Genomic DNA, 22124 nt, shown 5'->3' with positions numbered 1-22124 from the left:
TATAACAACTTTATTCTAAACATATTTTTTAACCTAAATACGAAACACATCAACTTATATAAAATAATTATTTAGTATGATACATAAATACTATGAGTACTTACAAATGTTTTAATATGTTAAGCTTGCTTACATAAACATCTTTATCTTACTTTACAAATATTTTTTTTTTAGATTTTTCTTTCTTAATATCGGCATTTATAAATTTTAATGTATAATAAATACGGACCCTTATGGATAAACTTATAGTCAATGGGAAATTCATTACAGGGATGCTTAAAGGTAATGTTAGAAAATAGTTTTTTTAAGATTATAGCCAATTGGTTCTTGCGCTGATAATTTCTTAAATTTAGCGATAAAAATACATTCTAATTTTATTATGTACTCAATAATGTCTTTTGGAGGTATGGTTAGACCACCAAATAAGGTATTATTTTCATATGATTTTAATATACAATAAAATAACTCTTTATTAAACTGGACATTTGAGTTGCAAAATTATTGCATATTTCACAAGAGGGACGTCAGAGACATTATTTAAATAAATATCCCGCTACATATACTAAAGCATTTCCTTCCGCGCTTTTTAAGTTTACATAATTGGTCAACACTCGAAGAGAAAGATATTTAGTGGGAGAATAATTGTATATATTATTGCAACTCTTGATAAAATCGGGATTAAAATTTAATAGGGCCTTAGCGCTATCATCTATACAATTAGCTGTTTCGACATTAACTAAATATCCTAACGTAAAAACCTTTTTAAAGGATCGACAGAATTGAATAGGAGTAGAATTCTTTGAATTTCCACAACAATTTCTAATTTCACCAAAGAAGTACTCGAGGCAATTTTGATTGAGATTACGTATAAATAAATATCTATAACCTTTTTTTTGTAATATTTCCCCAAGAATTAAAATTGATCTTATTGTAAGCCGCCACCCAGAAATAAATTTTGCCCTATTTGTCGTATTTTTTCCTTCAAAACTTCTTACTTTTAAGTTTTTAAAAAGGTATTCCATATCTTGCAATAACGTTTTTTGTTTTTCAGTTCCCATGAAAGCTTAAAAATCTTGTAAGTTGTTGGAGTTTAATAAATCAAATAGATTATTCATTTTAAATATAAAATTGGCTATTATAGTTGCTTCTTTTGGCAAGGCGTTAAATTCAATATAAGTATGTATAGCTACCGCTACAGAGCGGCTAAATACTTGCGAAGCTAACTTTACTTTCATTTTTTGAAATTTATTAGAATAAATGTGGTCGTTTGTTAATTTATGGGCCATTTTAAACTGCTTCTTTTTGTCAATATTATACATCATTATACATCATACTTCATCTAAATATTTTTTACTTGTTTCTCCTTCATTTAAATAAAGAATGTGTTGAAAAAAATTATTTCTTGTCGACTTGAGTAAGTGGGTAACATCAAATAAATAAACTAGTTTTAAATTTTCATCGTCAACAAAGAATATGGGATTATCTATTGTCACTTTTAAAGAACTTATAGCTAGTTTTTGAAAATTAGTACCCTGATCTGATACAACCCCAAAAATATTTAAACCGGTTTTGCGTATCCTTCGGACAGTTTCAAATAAAATATCTTTTAAATGATTAACAGGTGCAGATGTATTATAAAAAAAATAGGCAATGGGTTTTTTGTTTCCAACTGCTAGCAATTCCCTTTGCCATTATTGTTAATGCACTTCCTGCAACTTTATATGACCCTGAACCAAATCCTACAATTTTTTCTTTAAAAATATCATAAGAAAAAGGTGAGATTTTAAAGATATTTCGTCCATGTATAAAATACAGTCTCTTTCTTTTTCCTGCAACAATTTTACTCTACATTCAATTACTTTAAAAACAAACTCGTTAAAACCGGGATTATTTACCCATTGTTGCGTAAAACGGTTTAATGTAGATTTTGATCATCGAGGATAACTGTGGAATATTTTTGTAAGCTTTTGGACTCAGAAAAAACACACTTAGAGCAAAATAAATTCATTGGTATACCTGCGTCCTTTTGAGTCCTTATTCAGCAATAAAATTTGAGTTTATTTAACAGATGTTTTTCTTTAGAAAAATTTGATTCCAAAAATTTCAATGCCATTTCAGCCATGGTAATTTCTGTTTCAAGGCTTCTTTTGCAAGTGTGGGTAGTAATAGTTTTTTTTTACTGTTTTTACTGTGTCCTTAAGTAAAACTTTTCTTGGCGTATTTGCTGAAAGCTTTAGTGACGTTTGGGTTCCTGCAACTAATTTTGCTAATTTAGATTATATATTCAATATTATGTATTCAATTTATACGAAAAACTTAACTAATTTAGTTAAGTATTAGTATATTATAGGTATTTTGATTTAAATAAATATCTTACCTTTTAGTAGCGGCTGCTTTGCCTCATTTACTTCGAAGGGTTCTGTCTGAACAATGGCATCAACGGCTTTAGGAAAATGTGCATTGTCTACAATATGTCCTATATTATTTAAATTTAACATTAATAAAAATAATTTGATTAGGTTTGAATTTATAAAAAAACATACCTTTTTGGGTAGGTACTCCAATCGATGGGATAGCATACAAATGAATTCAGGTTTTCGAGGAATTTGTAAAACTGTCATCATTAAAATGCAAACTACAAATTAGTTAGTTATAACATTACGTTGGAGTATTATCTGCGTATCTATGGGATCCTATAAATCCTAGGGCATTTTTCCAAACTTGACACCTAAAATTTTTGTTTCATGTAAGACTGCAAATATTATAATTTTTTATTATTTTTTAGTTAGTTGGGTGGTTAAATAAATAATTATTATATTTGCAATATTCATTTACTAATATTAATCCCTTGTAAAGGATTAAATACAAGGTTGAGTTAAAGTAATACAAAGATAATTAAAACTCCATTTTCATAATTAAAACTTTTTTAATAGAATCTATATTTGGTACATACCTTCCTTGATCTTTAGGGCACCTAAAAAACGATATCTGATCTGTTATTCGACTTTCACAACCATCCACTAAACAAATATTTCGATTAGACATTTTATTCTCCACACAATCAATAAAATCCACAACTATTTCTTTTAACTCCACCGAAACGTGAGAAAAACTGAAATGAGCTTGGCGCGCTCGGTATACATCGATAAATAAATGTGCACCAGACCTGATGCACCGGGCAGACGGCGAACTGCGGGGTGGATTTTGACGGCCGACCGGAGAAACCCAACTTGTATTCTATTCTGTAAAGTTTGCTGGAACTGAGGTCAGACGTCTAACAAAATAGTACGTGGGCGTCTGAAGTCAAATTTTTCGAACCCAATGTATAAATTTAAAAAAATATGTTTAAAACATTTTTTTATTTAATGGATTGATTAAATATCGCTTATAATATTACTTTATGACTCTTTCCACATAAAATTTTGCGATTTAAACATGCATGCCATGTGACAATACAAGCAACACCCGCACACGGACTATTCGCGGCGAATCAAAGATTCTAATAGATCTCTGAACTGGACTTTAATACCGTATTAAAATAGTCGTGTCTATATCCAGCGCCAATGTCCTTCTTTTGCATTGAATGTAAATAAATTATTTATTGCCTATTTTCAGAAAACAAAATTGATTTGCTAAATATCAAAAACTCAACTGATATGATAAAAGAATTTATTACCTGTATAGGCACTAGAATTAACTTTTGTCAACATTTGGAGCTGTACAGGGTGGCCAAATAAGAATGCGAGGTACTGTATCTGGGAAACTATTCATCGTAGAAGCTTGCGATAAAAAAATTTATTACTAAAATGGTCAAGAGAATGACCTGGAAAATATTTTCAAGTTTCTAAAATGGCCGCTAGGGGGCGCAACTGCAATCTTGAATCTAGAAAACTGATGTTTCTGTAAATTTTGCTGAATTAACCTAACAAATTTTTTTATCGCAAGCTTCTACGATGAATAGTTTCCCAGATACAGTACCTCGCATTCTTATTTGGCCACCCTGTACAATAAAAGAAGCCAATCTACTGGGGATCAAAACATACAAGTTTTAGATCTAGAAAACATTCCTATGGTATAGTTAATTAAATTTAATATTAAATTATTTTAGGATAAACCACATAATAAATTAACATTTTAGATTTTAAACACCATATCGGATGATGCTGAAAACAGTGCTGAATGAATATATGAGGAATAAATTAGTAGACATCATAGGCAGACACATCTATGTCTACATAATGAAATAGTAAGTTAAATTTTAACCACTTACTTAAAAATACAGCATGTTCTAGAATGATGAAAATATAATGAATATGAAAATATTTCAGAGGGAGATTCCAGGCAATATTTTATGAAAAAAGTTAATAAACGTTTTACAAATTAACAAAGTCAATGCTCTAAGACCTTTAATCGTGAATTTGTTAATTTTGAGAGAAAATATTTCTGTGTGAAAATATAACACTTTCTCAATGTATTTCTTTCAATTTGATGTTTTCCTTTCAATATACAAGGTATCAAATTTAAATAATATTTTAAGGACTTAAATTAAATTATATGAAATAAATTTTTAGAAGAGTTTTATTTACATAACATATTATATATTGACAGGAAAACGTCAAAATTGAAAAAAAACGTCAATAATAAAACTAAAAACTTTACTATCGGTTGAGTTTAAACTAAATTTGAATAAAAAAATCCGCGTATGGTTTATATTGTCTTCTCAATGTGAGTTTAGTGTTTTATATATCTAGGCCTTTGTAAACAACAAAATCTGTCTGAATGTTAAATCTGATGAGCATTAATTAAACATATTTTGATGGAAAAAAAGAATTTTAAAAGGTTTAATTTAATCTGTGTACTAATGAACACTGGTTCTATTAATTTACATTATAAAGCATACAAGCTGGATTTTAATAACTCATATATATTATTAGACGTCTGAAGGGGGAATTTTAATTATTACCCATCATTTTTTGGGAGGGAGAAAACCTTCTGTTTTCTGTCTTTTAGGCACTGATTTTGTTTAGCGCGTTGAAACAATTAAACCACAAACTTCCTCTGTACTAAAAATTTATTTGCATAAACCAGCAAACAATCTGACTACTTCCTCCAATAATGCTTAAATGTCTTTTATCATCACTTGACAACTCTATTCAAATTGCACACAGGCAAACACAACTTTTTTAGCTTACATATAGCTAATGAATTAACATACATCTGTTCTAATTGATTTACAAATTAAAAACTATGATTTTATATTGAGAGTAGAGATATAATCATTGTATTAATTTAGTGGATAGAAATTCCTCGATATCCCGAATCTTTTGTTTACTTCTAAAAAAAGTATAGAGATCGTGTAAGTGATTTTTTGTTCCCACAAAATTGGTAGCATTGTCACTATAAACAATTTCCGGAGAGCCCCGTCTGCTAATAAACCTGCGAAGACACAAAATAAATGCTTCGATAGATAAGCTGCTTACTAATTCTATATGGACAGCTTTTGTACTTAGACAAACAAAAATTGCCATGTAGCACTTTTGGGTTGGCGCTTTTCTAAGTCTATTTTTAGTCTTCCTTGAAAAATATCTAGGGTTCTTTTAGTCGGTATTTTTGATAAGAGCAAACATCCACATAGTTCTAAACGGGCTATAGAGTGAGACTTTTTTATAGGGGCAACACGTGTTTTAGAACAAATTAAATTACAAACAACGGGGTTCTTTTCATAAATAGTTCTTAAGTATAGACAGCACCCGTAAGCCTTAGCGCTGCTATCACAATAACCATGAAGTTCAATCCTCAAAACATGGTTTTTTCCTGTAAGTGACTCACTAGAAAATAAGCAACGGGCAATACGTAGATTTTTAAGATCAGGCAAGTATTTTAAATATTTAAGCCACTCCGCGAGTAAAATATCATTTAAAGGCTCGTCCCAATTTATTTTTTCAGTCCAAATTTTTTGCATTATGAGCTTTGCTATAATTATTACTGGGGAAATTAGCCCCAGAGGGTCGAACATAGAGGCAATAATGGACAAAACCTTTCGTTTTGTATAATTTTTTGAGATTTTTATTTAGGGATAAGATATTGAGAAATCGTCACTCCAGCTAAGCCCAAGTACCTTATTGGATACATTTTCATCTTTAATACAGACATTCTCGGATTGATTATAATCATCTACAGTTGAGTTTGTTTGTAAAATTGATTCTATATTCGAGCACCATTTATGCAAATTAAAGCCTGCTTCCTGCAGGAGAAAAATTAGTTGGGTTTTTAGTTCATATAATTCGGATTCTGAATCGGCTCCGGCAAGACAATCATCCATATAACATTGTTGTGTGAGCGCTTGCGCAGCGAGAGGGTATGCATTTTTTCTTTGTGAAATCAATTCGTCCAAGCACCTTGTAGCGATAAATGGAGAAGCTTTGTTTCCAAAAAATACCGTGGAGAGCTCAAGGCATTGCAAATTCTCAGAGGGGTTATCTCTCCAGAGGATGTTTTGTAAAAATCTTAACTTTGGGTTAACCTCAATCTGCAAAAACATTTGTTGTATATCGCTAACCAACACAAATTTATAGGTGCGAAATCTGAGTAAAATGTCAAACAATTCTGGTTGTACCGAGAATCCCTTTAAGACAATATCATTAAGAGAATATCTTGTAGATGTTTTCATACTTGCGTCCCAAACAACCCTAATTTTTGTGGACTTGCTGTCTTCTCGAATGACACAGTGGTGAGGCAAAAAATATTTTACTTCTCCCTGAGGATTAGTTAAAGTAAGGGGAATATTCTTAGCATAACCATTGTCTAAATATTCATCTATAAAAATTTTATATTCTGAAAACAGTTTTTTATCATGACAAAATCTTTCTTCCAAAGAGAAAAATCTTTTACTCGCTTGTTTAAAAGAGTCACCAAGCTTAAGGTACGCCAATGGTTCTATAAAGGGCCAATCTATTTGAAATTTACCATTTTCGAGTCTTTTAGTTGTAGCTTTAAATACCTTTTCAGCGCGAATGTCTAGGGAAGACAAATTTCTTTGATTTTCGACTTCCTCTATCGCCCAAAATTTTTCTAACAAATTTTCAATCTTAGAGTGAGAATCCGAGAGTGATATTACTTGAGAGCAACAGGATACTTTATGTGAGGCGCTAACATGAGAATTTACATTTTTTCCGCCTATTACGTATCCCAGGTAAGTGTTAAAAAGGGTTGGCAAACCTTCACCTAAATGGAGGATACCAGGAGTAATCAACTCGAAAAATATATCAGCGCCAAGCAATAAATCTATATTTGAAGTTTTATAATATTGAGAGTCTGCTAGCTCTATGTTAGGTGGCAGCTGAACTTTTTGAGGGTCCAATTGCACACAGGCAAACACAACTCTTTTAGCTTACATATAGCTAATGAATTAACATTCATCTGTTCTAATTGATTTACAAATTAAAAACTATGATTTTATATTGAGAGTAGAGATATAATCTATGTCGAGAGAGTGAGAGAGCGAGAGAGAGAGAGAGAGATCGATATTTACTTCAGCAGCTAAGACGTGAGATGACCCTTGACTCTTGAGAAACTTTTTATTGAATGCCGAATTTTTCTCCATTACGTCGCACCTTCGCTACTGGAGCAGGTGACGTACTTAATGCTGATTGGTGCGCCAGGAAATAATAACATTACCGAATTCTTACTATAATGAGCAATTCTTACTATTATAATGCGGCATGGCGGCGACCGGAAAGAGATTCTAAGAAAGGCGGCAGTTTTGATGCGGGTTTTTGCTTGGTTGATGTTTTGCGTTAAAATGTATTTTTAAATGAGAACTGAAAATATATACCATGTGAGATAATTTCGCACAACGTTAACACATTTTTTTATGGATTTCCAGTTTTGCTAATAAAATATCAAAACAGACTTGTCTTGTGCCGTGTTAATGTGTTTAATTGGGGAAACAATTATAGTTTCAGAAAAGTTCCTGAGATTAAGTACGAGTAAGTAATTGACTTCGGCTATATCCCCGTATTTTGCATCTGTTTTTGAAGTTTCTTCTATTGATTTATTTACCTTTAAAAAAGTATTTTTCATCAAGCTTATTTATGTAAAGAAAAAGTTTGTTTTGTTTTATGTGTTAAGTTGGCATTTGTGACCTTTATTTTATAGGAAAAAAGTATTTGTTGCATTTTTATTTTATAATCCTAAAAGGAAGAAGTGTAGTTAAAAATCTATCTAAAATATAACTGATATTAACTTATCAAAGGAACTATAACATCTAAAAGAACAGAAAATTCAAAACTGATTTTATAGGTAGGTGCAGAAGATGCTTTTCTTTAACACGTAGGTATTCTTTCTCCCTGATTAGGAAACTCAAACGTACAATTGAGTATTTTTTAAATAAATGCTACGTTTTAGGACAACATTGACAAATAAATTTTTTTTAATGGGCCCACTTTACATAATTTTAAAGCTATATTTTTTGGGTTTTCTTTTACTCAACGTAAAATACTAGATTTTTTAAATTTATTTCAGACTAAAATGTAGCACTTATGAAACGCATTAAAATTTTCAATTTTCTAATTAAATTCGTTCAAAAAAAATAAGAGAGAAGGGGATAAATCAAAGAAAAGCACTGTAATAGTTTAAATATAATCTATACTTTTTCTAAGAAAAACGTATTACATTATTGTAATGTGTAAGATCAATGCAAATCATCTTGATATAAGATTAAATGCAAATCATATTGATATAAGAGCTCTATTAAAATATAATCTTTCTTTCACAAAGAATATTCATTCCTTACAATCAATAGTTGTTCTTAATTCAAGAAATGATAGCTCTCATGTCAATAATAATTAATGTAGTATCAAGAATAAAACTATGCTTGATACTAAACACTATACTTAATATAAATATATGCAAATCTGAAATAAAATAGATTTTTTTCCTAAAGGAAGTATATTCGGCTCTTATAACCTAATAGGTATTCTTGATTCAAGAAAAGAACACTTCTCATGTAAATAATAATTAATCTATATTATTAAAAGGAAAGCTATGTTTAATTATAAGGTTTTAAAGCTTAGAATAAGAACAAAAATACTTAAATTTCATGTATATGGATAGCTGCAATACAATTAACTACTTATACTTGCGGAATGGGAAGATGATATTCTTAAAATAATATGACTCATCTTCAATTCAGTTTAGCTTTTTTCCATGTAGAGAGCAGCCTTAATATTTTAAAGCCACGTTTTACAATAATATTATAAGTAAGACATTTTGTTAAAGGTTGTGGAAAATCCTCGCGGTTCCTTTTCGCCAATTTTCTTTGGAACTGAATATACCTAGGATGCAGATTCAGAAAGTTTAAAAAAAAAAATAGGTATCGACCATGCAGAGTCCTTATTAGCCAAGAACTTAAGCCAGGAGACAGCGCAAGACGGCGTCGATAATTAAAATAATGCTTTTTAAAAGCAAAACGTAGTTAGATAAGATCGAAAGTAGTTAGTAGTAAATATTAACCAATTATACATAAATGCGGTAGTTTGATTTATGATGAAATCCAATTACTATAAAGAAAAGTTGAGCCATTTTAAAAGCACAAGAAATGCCATAGTACAAAAGGTAACTCTGCAACATCCCAAACATGCTCTCTGTCAGAACCATATTTATTGTGTGGGACCAAAAATATTTAATGATCTCCCAATTAATATTAAGACCACTGAATACTTTAAATTAAAAATAGAGATAAATAAATGGATAAATAATGATAATTATACAAGATCTTATTTAATATAATTAATAGAAAATATAATATCTAGTTATGACTAAAAAGAGGTATATTTTATTTATGAGAGCTATTTTTATTTTTGTCTGATTTATAAGATTATTATCAACGTCAAAATCGACAGCGTAAACAAGTTTTTTTTTTCAATTTTATTCATCGGAAAAAGTGATTCATTCGCCTTTTTCCGTTCAATTCGGGTCTATCGTATCTAGTTTTAGGTCACCGGCTGTTATTTTATTCCTGTTGTAAGCGCTTAAATTGGGGCTGAAGAATCAAGGTGGACGTTCTGGGCTGGGATTCTAAAATCACGATTCGACACGATTACTCGATATGACTGATTCTAAATAAAATTTTCAGTCGTGAGTGTCTTGCGGATTGCCTAGTTTTTAACGATTTGTCGACGACACGCTTGGGTATATCGTATACACCAGACGATATAGCTTCTTCCTTTTTTAATACGTGCATAATGTGACAGCATCTTTTTTTAGGGCGTTAGTAACACATAGCAATATTTCGAGTTGTTTCTCTATGAAATTGGCTTTTTTGCGTTTTCTTCTTGAGGTTATGTACTCATAATTTTTCAGTCAGGTCTGTCACATTGACAACAATTTTTAATAATAGTATTTTTAAACGCATTTTTTGTGATTTTTCTTTATATAAAGTGATAAGTGTTATTTTTTAAGGGACAAACAACTCCACAGCTTTATTTAGTTTTTTACTTTATCTTAGCTTTCTACTGGAAAATAAAATTAATGTGATAGAAGTCAAATATGTTTTTTTTTTAAATTTTAGTTAGCACCAAAAGCGAGTGAACCAAACATGTTAACAAATATAAATACCAATAACGATGCCTTTGATATTCAAAATAATATTATAATATTATCACCTACGAATGTGGATTTTTCGAGCAATAACCATCCAAATAATATTATTATTGAAGAAGTAAGTCAGATGGATCCTGGGCCTGATGGGCATGAATATGTGAAAACAATATTGGATGACAATGATTTACAGGTATATTCTTTTACATGTACAATGAAATAGAATTAAAATGTTATTTATATTATTTCTTATTGTTTTAGGCAGAGTTGCAGTCTAACGGTGAACTATTGATAATTAATAAATATTGTGAGGGCCAAAATTGTTCTTTGGAGTAAAATGTTATAATAGAGGTAGTAACTAATATTGCTTTAGTTAAAATTTTGTGGTAATAATAAATTATTATTTATTTGTAGGAACCACTACATACAGTTGTGGTCACATAAATAGCACACTTAGCCTTTTCATATATTACTTACAAAAAACAAATTCCTGACTGATAAGAAAATATTTAAGCAGTTAATCTCCTCCTAATATGCAAGACTTTATATTTATTTTAAAAATATATGCACATACAGAATTTCATTCCAATATTAACGTTTTAAGGCTGGACACATAAATAGCACACCTTTCATTCTTATTAAATATATCGAGTGTTAATTAGTAAGTATTATTTTAACTTTTAAATTTTTGAATATTGTCAAGAGTAGTTTTGTTTTTAGTGGGTTTCTACCCAAGAAACATTGTGGACCAGAGAGGAGAGCTCTTATTATAGAAAAGAAAAATCAAGGCTTTTCTATTTCTGCTATAGCAAAAAATTTAAATTGCTCTAGGAAAATGGTTTATAATGCTCTGGCTCTCTATGAGACCACTCAAAGCACAATAAACAAGAAAAGATTAACAAGGCCTCGAAAAACCACGTATAACATGGATAAAATTATTATTAGAATAAGCAAGGGTAATCCATTTTTAAGTTCCGCCCAAATAAAACGTGAAATAGCAGACCAATATGGCGTCAATATTTCTGCAAGAACAATAAGAAGAAGATTATGTGAAAAAGATCTCAAAGGTTGTGTAGCCAAAAAGTGTAAAAAACCACTTGTTTCAAAAAGAAATATTAAAAAAAGATTGGCATTTGCTAAACAACATATAAATAAGGACATTAATTTTTGGAAAACCATATTATGGAGCGATGAAACCAAGATTAATAGATTTGGAAATGATGGAAAATGCTATGTTAGACGTCCTCCCAATCGTGCCTTAAACCCTAGGTACACAATTAAAACTGTTAAGCATGGAGGAGGATCAATTATGATATGGGGAGCAATGTCATGGCATGGTGTTGGACCTATTCATCGTATAGAGGGAATAATGGACCAATACAAGTATAGGGAGATTTTGCAGAATGTTATGGAACCATACATGGAGCATTTTATGCCAATTACATGTAAGTTCATGCACGATAATGATCCAAAACATTCTGCAAAATCAATAAAACGATGGTTTACTAAAAATGTGGTAGATGTTTTGGAATGGCCGCCACAAAGCCCAGACCTGAACCCTCTGGAAAATTTGTGGGATCACGTTAAAACCAAAATTAAGGTATTAAATCCCTCAAATCTGGATGAACTATGGCAAAACTTCCAAGAGGCTTGGAACAGTATTCCGGCAAGCGTGTGTGCAAAATTGGTGGAGTCAATACCCAAGCGATTAAGTGAAGTTATAAAAAATAAAGGATACCCAACAAAATATTAAATTGGTTTTGGTAAAAGTAAATATTTTTTAAGTGTGCTATTTAAATGGCCAGCATTTCTTTAGTTTTTTTGTTATGTTTCTTATATATTTAAAATACTCTTTTAATTTTAATTAAATACAACTCTTTGTAGAACATCTAAGCTAAATATATTATAAAAAAAATAGAGAATGGTATTTAATATTTTTTATCGCAATTTAGAAAAGTGTGCTATTTATATGACCATAACTGTACATTATTAAACTTGGATGTTCAGAAAATGGATAATATAGAACTTAGTGCTGATAATAATATTATTATGATTGAAAAAAATGCATTGCAAAATTTTGTTGAGATTCCCATTGAAGATTCTTTTGAACAGGTTTGTAAACCATTTTAAATGTGTGTTTTAGTGTTTGACTTATTGCAGAAAAACAGTAAGTTTCTTACGAAACACTATATTATTATCTTTTATAGAGAACCAACAAGAATTTTTCAAACACACAAGAAGAAGAGGTGACACCTGATATTGACGATGATCATTTTATCTCTAATGATTCAGATCAAGGTTCCAATTATGATCCTGAAAACGAAACTTGTGGGTCCAGTGAGTATTCATCTGAAAACGGTGAGGAAGTAAGAGGTGAAAGTGAAGTAAATAGAGATAATGAAGATTCTTCGAAGAAACGAACTAGGAAAGTTTTTTAAGATACCCAGAAACATGGAAAAGATCCATCACCAAAAAAAGAAGAAGCGAGGGGTTAGAATATGTTAATGTAAAGAATAAACTAGTTAAAAGTCGAGAAGTCGGATTACCTTGCGCGGATAAATGCAGATTGAAATGCAGATATTGGATAAGTCAAGAACAATGTAAGGCAATCCATAAAAAGTTTTGGAAAATTGGAGATATTCATCACCAGAGAGATTATTTTTTACAATGTCTGGACCCAATAACTCCCTAAGTATAGAATGCACACCCCTAATAGCAACCAGTCCAAAAATTATGCATACCATTTTGAGATCGAAGGGGAAAGAACCAGAGTATGCAAGTCATTTTATCTGAGCACTAAGATGGGAGCGGAATTCTGATGCCAGACATGCGCGGAAAGCATAAAAAGGGTGGTAAAAAGGTAACCGACAAAATAAAAGGTGAAATCCGAAATCATATAAAATCTTTTCCAACAATGCCATCACATTACTGCAGAGCCCAAACAAATAAGAGCTACATAGATGGAAGCCTTAATATTGCGTCAATGTACAGACTTTATAAGGCAAAGTGCGAAGAACTTAATAAACCATTTGCCAAGCAAAACATGTACGAAACCATCTTCAACACAGAATTTAATATTGCCTTTTACATCCTTAAAAAAGACCAGTGTATGACTTGTGAATTGTGTCACTAAACAATTGTACTGAGACAGAAAAAGAACTAAAACAAGCAAATTATGATAAGCACATAAAGGAGAAAAAGCTATGTCGGCAAGAGAAAGAAAACGATATAAATAAAGCAAAGTTAGATAACACTTAACAGGTAGCCTGTTTTGATCTACAGGCTGTTTTGTCTGTTCCCTGTGGAGATATTAGTGCCTTTTTCTATAAAAGACGACTTGCTACATACAATTTCACCATTTATGATGTAGTTGGTAATCAAGGTTTCTGTTTAATTGAGAGGAAAAAAAACGTTGTCTTCGAAGTGGGGCCATTTATACCCCCGACCAATTAATTTCCATAATACGACTCGCAAAAAAAAGGGCAATGCTTATAAATGCATTGAAATGAACTACACTAACTTCTTGGATGTAAAATATTTGCAATCAGAAATTGGTAACAATTTTAATCAAAACGTTATTGGCGAAAAAGTCCAGGAAATTTGTGCGATAAATGTTATGAAAAGTAACCCTTTTAGCATTTTTTATAAAACCTCGTACACAGAAGATGACTACAAGGAAATTGATGTTTATTATAAGACTAGGGGTTAATGTAATTATAGTAATAAGAATATTAATCTAAAGAAGCTTTACTCCAATCCAATAAAAATACCACAGGCCAAAAAAAACGACCTTATAAGCCGATGTGATTCTAATGCTATACCAAGTCAGTACTGAAGCTTTTACAAAAATTTGCCAGCTACTTCAAAAGTTTGTAATAATGACCCAGCAGATAGTGATTCTGAATAAATTAGATATTGTAAATAATAATGGTTACTGTTAAACCTGTTTTGTAATAAAAAAGTTATGTTAAATCTCTTTTCTAATAATTTTTTTTTTAAACAAAACCAATCCTATATTATTATTTACATTATAATAACTGAAATTAAATCATAGAAGTGAATACATTATCAGTGTCATAAAGCAACCAGTCATCAAAATTGCTTATAATAAATATAATACCATAATTAAAAAAATATATATTATTTATTGTATCTGACTCCTATTGCTCAGAGTGTCTTCAATAAATCTCATCACCTACAATTTAAAATATACCCATAGAAAACTTTTTATGGAACAATTAAATGTGCTCATTATGTTTAAGAGCCAATAAATAAAAAACATGCATTTTGGACTTGGTGCTTTATGGAACTGGACCATCAATATATGCAGTAAGAATTGCTCATTCAAGGAAATCAAAAATGAACTTTTTGGGTATCCGTGTGATTTCTGCAGGAGAGTTATTTGCAGAGAACGTGTTTTGTGGTAGCATATCCTCCAGTGAAATTAGACTTATTGTGATGGTTTTGAGAATGATGCCATTTGCTTGTCCCCTCTGCAGGTAAGGTTTATTTAATATTCCTAAGTTAATTATTATTATTATTATTATTATTATTATTATTATTATTATTATTATTATTAGCTAACCTCAATCAATTAAGATACTAACTTTAATGTTTAAAGGTGCAGACACAGTAGTTTTAATACCATTGTGCATTAATTGGTTAGAATCAATTGTTAAAATCAATGTTGAGCCAATTACTGATTGAGTATTTACATAAGTAAAACAATACAATTAAGTTGGAGTTTTGGGACTTGGTGCTCTGATTTGTGAATGGAATCTAAGAAGTTATTTAATTGATTATTTGTAAATATGTTTATTTAATTTATGGGTATATGTTACTATAATTGTAAACAATTGTAATAAATAACAATTGCTAATAAATTTATTATCACTATTATTATTTATGGCCTAGGTGGTTTCTGGTATGCTTTGCTCTTTGAGACTTAGTTCATAGTGTATCTACTAAGGCTGCTTTGTCCATAAGATATTTACTAAGCCTATTTTGCATGTGTTCATTCAAAAATATCATATGGAATTCTTGCCTGGGGTCATGCCTGCAAGTCATATTTTCTCTCTTCAAAGAAAGGCAATAAGAATTCTTTTAAATCTAAATTAAAGGGCAGTCTGTAGAACACATTTCTCTAAGATGAACATATTGACTTATCCAATCCTATATATATTTCAGTGTCTGTTGCATGTTAAAAAGAAAATTAATAATTATAAAACTTTCAAAGACATAGATATGCATTTCACAATAAATCACAATCATATACACACTACATTTCATAGAATACATCACATTAAAACTGGACCTTCTTTTTATGGGCCACTGTTCTACAATAAATTACCACTTCACATTAAAATGTTGCCTTTTAACAAATTTAGAAGAAAATTTAAGCAGTACCTTGTATGTGAAAGTTTTTTTAGTATTAAAGAATATCTAAATCATTTTGTGAATTAATGGGTAATATTGATTGTTTAACGGTCTAATATTGACTTGTGTAAGCTCTATTATGTAGTATTATTTATTTATTTTATATCGATGGAATCGGTTTACATTGTAATTATAGAAAATATATAATAAATTACATCTAAGCTTGTGAAAAATATCACACTGCATATCTCTATACTCTATACTCTCTATAAAAATATCAATAAAAATATCTCTATACTCTCTATAAAAACTCCATCTTATATCACAGGAAGCAAAATTAAAACCAATACAAATTCAAATACATAATACATAAATCATAAAAGTTGCAACACTACAAATCATTTAGACAAGTTGTAAGGTGGGCATCACAAAATGTTCTTTCAAATCTCTTTTAAAGCTTGTAAGCTTAGAGTCAAAAAATATATCTGATCAGCCAAAAATATTAGCCTTAGAAACCAAATGAGAAATGGGCTCATTAACGCCATAGCTAGTCCGATGGAATGGAACAAAAAAACTTTCGCTTCTCTTCTATTTCCAGAGGGTATCTTTAACTTAACCAAGGCCAACAATTGGGGGCAATCAATGATAGTAAAGCACCTGATGCAAGAAACATCAATTAGGATTCTCCTTGCTTCCAAAGAATGTAAGTTCAGACTTGATATAACCCACTCACATTTATATTCCTTTCTCTAATAACCACACCTGAAAGCTACAATTCTTAAAAATTCATTCTGCACTCTTTTTATGAAGGAGACCATACAACAGAACAGTATTCTAAAATACATAGGGCATACTAGAAAACAGTATAACCTTCTAAATGTAAATTTTGAAAAAATGGTTGAACACCTATGGATAAATCCCAATACCTTCATTGCCTTTAAAGTAATTTACTTTTTGTGACTAGAAAAAGTAATCTTAGAATTCATTAAGATGCCAAGATCTGCAGTCTCCATTTAATTATTAAGTGGAGTATCATCCACAGAGTATACAAAGTTAATCAAATTTCTTTGTCTTGAAAATATGATTTTTTGACACATCCCAATATTTAAAGTCATTTTATTTTCTACACACCACTCAAAAAATACCTCAAGCTCTTCCTGGAGACCAATAGCATCATTGAGGGACCTAACCTCCCAGAAACGCTTTACATCATCAGCGAACCACAAAGAACTACTCTTTTTAATCCTCTAACTTAAATCCATCAGGAAAATGCAAAAAAGTACCTCCCATCACCCCTCCCTGCCAAACCCTCTCATTTTCACCACCTGGGTTCTATCTGTTATAATTATAATCATAGATCCTGGACAGAAAGGGATTCAAAACTCCCAAAGCCTTAAGTTTGCCACAAAGCACCCCATGATTGACCTGGTCAAACACCTTAGCAAAATCTGCATAGACCAAATCAACCTAAGAGCCCCTCTCCAAGCTGTTCAAAATGAAATTTACAAATAAAAGCAAGTTTGAATACTGATTCAAACATAGGGTAGATCTACTGAGTTCTACCCTTAATAAAGCCAAACTGCTCTAGATTAATAAGATTTCAAAAAGATCAAGAAAGTCTTTTACTGACTAAGAAGTTAAGTAATTTAAGTATCTCTGACTGATTACAAACTGTTCAGTAGTTAGTAGCCTCCTCCCTGGAACCAGACTTGAATATTGGTTATGATTATTTGAATATGTCAAACTTAAAAATGTCAAAAAAGAATTTTTTTTTATATTGTGTCAAACATATACAACATGCTTCCATTTGATATAAAAAATAAAACCTTTAATAAAATGAAACCCAAAATTAGTACATGGTAAATAATTTAGATTGATCTACTAAATGACTTTGTTTGTACAAAATGACTTACTTGCTACTTGATTTTCTGGTATAACTTATTCCTTTCATCCTTTACATATTTAAGTACTTAAAGTAATATTATATTTGCCATAAGTTGTAATTAGTTAATTTTTTGTATTTAATTAAACTATGCGCACACACACAGATTGTAATCCATTGTACACTCTAAATAAGATTTCTATTTGAGAACTGTTATATGTGGCACAAAAAAAATGATTGGAGATATTATAAAATGCCAAACAAGAGTGAAAGTTGAGGCCTTTAGAGCATTGCAACCCCACAATATTTCCTCCAGCACAAATGAGGAAGATATCTTATTATGTTTAGTTCTTATTAGGATAGTTTATAATAATTGTAATTAATTTTGATCTAAAATAATTTATGACTGTATAAGGTTTTGGCCTTCTGACATATGAAGTACAACTAAAAAGAATACAGCATTACAGCAATGCCAATCCACACAAAAAATTCTTAATTTAATGAGTTTAAAGATACTGGAACTATGAAAGTATTAAATGAAATATGCCATTTTGATAAAACTAGTTATATTAGTATTCATGATTAAAAATACTTACCATTAAAAAATGTTTATGCAAAAGCAATGCATTTGATACCAATTCCTTTGGCAAAGAAGAACTGTTTCTAAATTTTCTCCATTTTTTGGATGCAAAATTAAACTGCCACAATTCTTGGAACAACGGGTAGGAATCAATATAAGATTCATCTTCGTAATGATACTCCTCATTTCTTATTAGAGGATTATACCCTCCAAAGGCATAAAAACTAGTTGCATCTGCTCCTATTCGATGGCCACTTCTTGGATGGGGTATCTTACCACTTGTGGGAGCAAAAACAACCCTTTTAAAGCAAAATGGTTTAAAGGAATAGAGACTTTCATCACAACTTGTTGTAGTGCACATTTTCAGGATGAAACCACCAACCGCGTTGAAAAATATTTTTAGCCAAACCAGACATTTTTTGGAATACATTCATGGTACATCCACGAACAGAGGTCGACAATTATTAACATTTTGAAAAACTACCTAGAACAATTTCACAATAATTTTAAGATGAAGGTTAACTACTCTTCAGTTTGCTTGCTGGTTAAAAGGTTAACTGCATAGACAACATACCTATAGACACAGAACACAAATATAGAGAAATACGGGTTGCTTTGTTGACGAGGAGAAATTCCGGTGGTATGAGGCGTCCTCTACGAAAGATGCAAATTGAACTAATTTTGACATATAGGGTAAAGTAGACAGTGGTGCCACCATACAGTTATTGGCATACCAAGAGTTTTTTACATTTTGCAATATCCCAAAATTGGTCTTCACCTACTTTTTGATTTATTTATGACGACCGCCCACGGTGCGACTTTTTTAAGACAAAAGTTGCAACTAGTATACTTTTTTTATAATATACTTTTCTACACGACACGTATGCGACAATATGAAACGTTTTTTTACGATTGTACATAATATAAAAGTACAGGGTGTTTCGGGAGGAAAATTTCTAAAAAATTCTGAAATAATCGGTCCTGGAGTTTTTTTTGTAAGATTTTTTATTTTAAAAGCAACACAAACAAATACTAGTAAAAAAACAAAATTCCAACAATTTAAAATGTTTTTAAAAATACCCCCACCAACTTCAAGGCAAGCTGCATTATGTTAAGGAATTCTAAAACTGATGCGTCAGCGATAAGCCACGACGGTGGAGAATCGCAGCAAGGCAGGAAGTAGTAACAAAAATATATCGGCTCAAGTTTGTCGAATATTTTGTTGGCTACGAATATTTCGTTATTATAATAAATATATAAGTTATAATTAATATTACGGGAATATAAATGTTATTTTGGGAAATGAGACGCTCATCTAGTACAAAAGGACTAAACAACTGATCGTTCAGCATTTCACACCACATGTTAACACTAAATAGATATTGAAAGTTTCGTTCAAACGTGGCATGAGGATTTTCATCTGACCACCGATGTTCATTGTGTTGCTTATTAATTTCATTGCGGGTAAAATAAGCTTCATCGCTAAATAAAAGGTATTCATGTATGGCCTCGATTTTGTTGGATTCATTCGCAAACTTGAACCCTTAAGCCATAATCACCCTCTTGAAGAAGTTGACACGGTTAAATATGGAAAGCCTTAAAACCGTTTTTCCTAAGTGTCTTCCAAATGTCCACATGTGATGCTAATCGAAGTTCTTTTGTAATCCGCCTCGTACTACACCCGGGTTCTCCTCTTCAGCCATATCCAGAACATTTTCTTCATTTTCCACATTTAGTCCCGCCTCTTGTTCAGAATTAATTCTTACGCTTGGAAACATTCCTGTTTCTTGAGGAATTATTTCAGAAACGGTTAAGAATCGGATTAAACATATGGGTTAATTTATTTTATTTTGACCTTCTGAACCTTTTCCTTCCGAAACACCCTCTATACATTACTGTCATAACATTAATATATCTATAGTTTAGGTTATTGTTAAATATTATTTATTAACCATATTCGTATTTATAAGTATCTCCTATTAATTATTTATTATTAGTTTTTTAATAGTACTTGATTCAGTTATTAATAATTATTATACATATTAACAATTATATATTACTTATTATTATCTGTAAACTCAGTATATCACTATTTTACACTAATTAAGTAAATTCCATCATCAATAGGCATCAACGCTTATATTTCTTACATTGTTCTGTTAAAAACCGAAGTAAGATAAAATATTTTAGGGTTCTCGATAATAGCGAGTAAGGAATATAGACGGCAGAAAAAGATGGTCGGAGACAGGTCGTAGCTCTGTGCATTTTTTGGAAAATAAATTTAGTTCGTGTTGGCTTTTGTTGTTAATATTTAAAACTATTGGAATCAGTTTTGTGTTTATAGCAGTACAATATAATCGATAATAATTATTTTTACAGTATAAAGTTCTGATGAGGAAGACATGATTGATTATTATCAATACCGCCGTAGAGAACCAAGGGCACGAAAAGAATACTGGGTCCATCCATACATAATCGTAATTGATAAATAAACGTAAATCGGAAAATCGTAATTCTAGACTGTTTGTAGCAGCATAGGAACTGTCTCAAACATATAGAAAGGTTATAGTATTTTATCGAATGTCCAAAGAGTGTAATCGAGACTTATTAATAATAAATTACTTAATAATAAACTTAATAATAATAATAAATAATATTTATTAATTTATTTAATAATAAATAATATAATTGCTAAGCAATTGCGACAAATTCATTGTTATAATATAAAAAGGCCATTGATACCTTCAAGCCATACCAAATTATAATACTCCAAAATTGCAATAATAACATATTAGGAAATAAGTAGATCTATACGTGCATGCATTACTTATTGGTTCAATGTACTTAAATTATTGATGACCATGACTATTTCGGCAACTTGGCGACTATTTTTTGATAAACGTATATTGAATATATTCCAAGCTATGAACAGTTCTGTCTAATTAATAAGGGCACGTAGGTAGTGTTACCCCCAAACCTGTCCTGATGGGAATAACCCAACATTACAAGAGTCCTACCTGGAATTGACAAGAATAATTAGCCCGCTCATAGAAAAGATAGAAATATGAGAGAGTGTGTGCCTGCAGGCGAAAGAATATTGATTACTCTAAGGTAATTTTTGTTTTTTGCTTAAGTTTTGTAGCAATAAATGGAAGATTTCAAAACAATAATAAAATACATATTTTAAAAAAGTAACAAAATATAGTATTCAAATAGAACAGACATTTTTCTTTAAATATAAATCATATTTAGCTATTTAAATTTAATGAATTTTTGTCGCATCCGTGTTTTTTTATTTAAATATATGCCTGGAAAATAATAATTGAATTCATGGAAAATCACAAAAAGTTGCGTTTATCCACGTTTGGTTTTAATATGGCAACATAGGTGTAATCAATAGGACCTATAAAACCAGGGAAATTGGATCTCTCCACAAATGTTAATTCATTAATGTAGGTTTTTATGTAGTTGTCTAGGGGTTGGAGGAACTTTAAATAAAATTTTTTTTAATAAAATAAAAGAGAATAAAAGATAAATAAAGAAACGCTCTTGAATAACAGTTAAATTTAAAGTCACGCAATGATTTGAATAAGAACAAAGGTTATTTGATAACCAAAAACCGTTAAAGAAATTAAATCTGCGAAAATAAAATGATCCCACATTAATTTGTCTCTCATCTCTTATATT

General features: G+C 30.5%; 1 protein-coding gene and 1 long non-coding RNA gene across 2 annotated transcripts in view; both read right to left on the bottom strand.

The window, feature by feature from the left end:
* LOC126745054 (kelch domain-containing protein 10 homolog) overlaps positions 1–19014 on the bottom strand; it is a 44800-nt gene extending 25786 nt beyond the window's left edge. Inside the window, exon 1 of the mRNA XM_050452733.1 lies at positions 18454–19014. Coding sequence (XP_050308690.1) covers positions 18454–18867 — 414 coding nt within the window. The 5' untranslated portion in view covers positions 18868–19014. The remainder of the gene's footprint in view (positions 1–18453) is intronic.
* LOC126745055 (uncharacterized) lies at positions 238–4150 on the bottom strand. Its single transcript, XR_007663419.1, has 3 exons — positions 2544–4150; positions 2378–2476; positions 238–2257 (listed from the first exon to the last, which is right to left on the bottom strand). It is a non-coding gene; the product is annotated as an uncharacterized LOC126745055 (long non-coding RNA).
* Positions 19015–22124: the final 3110 nt, after the last annotated feature.

Source organism: Anthonomus grandis, chromosome 15 (assembly GCF_022605725.1).
Source record: "Anthonomus grandis grandis chromosome 15, icAntGran1.3, whole genome shotgun sequence".
Taxonomy (NCBI): domain Eukaryota; kingdom Metazoa; phylum Arthropoda; class Insecta; order Coleoptera; family Curculionidae; genus Anthonomus; species Anthonomus grandis.
The sequence above is the reverse complement of the archived record's forward strand: the minus strand, read 5'-3'. Positions and strand labels throughout refer to the sequence as shown.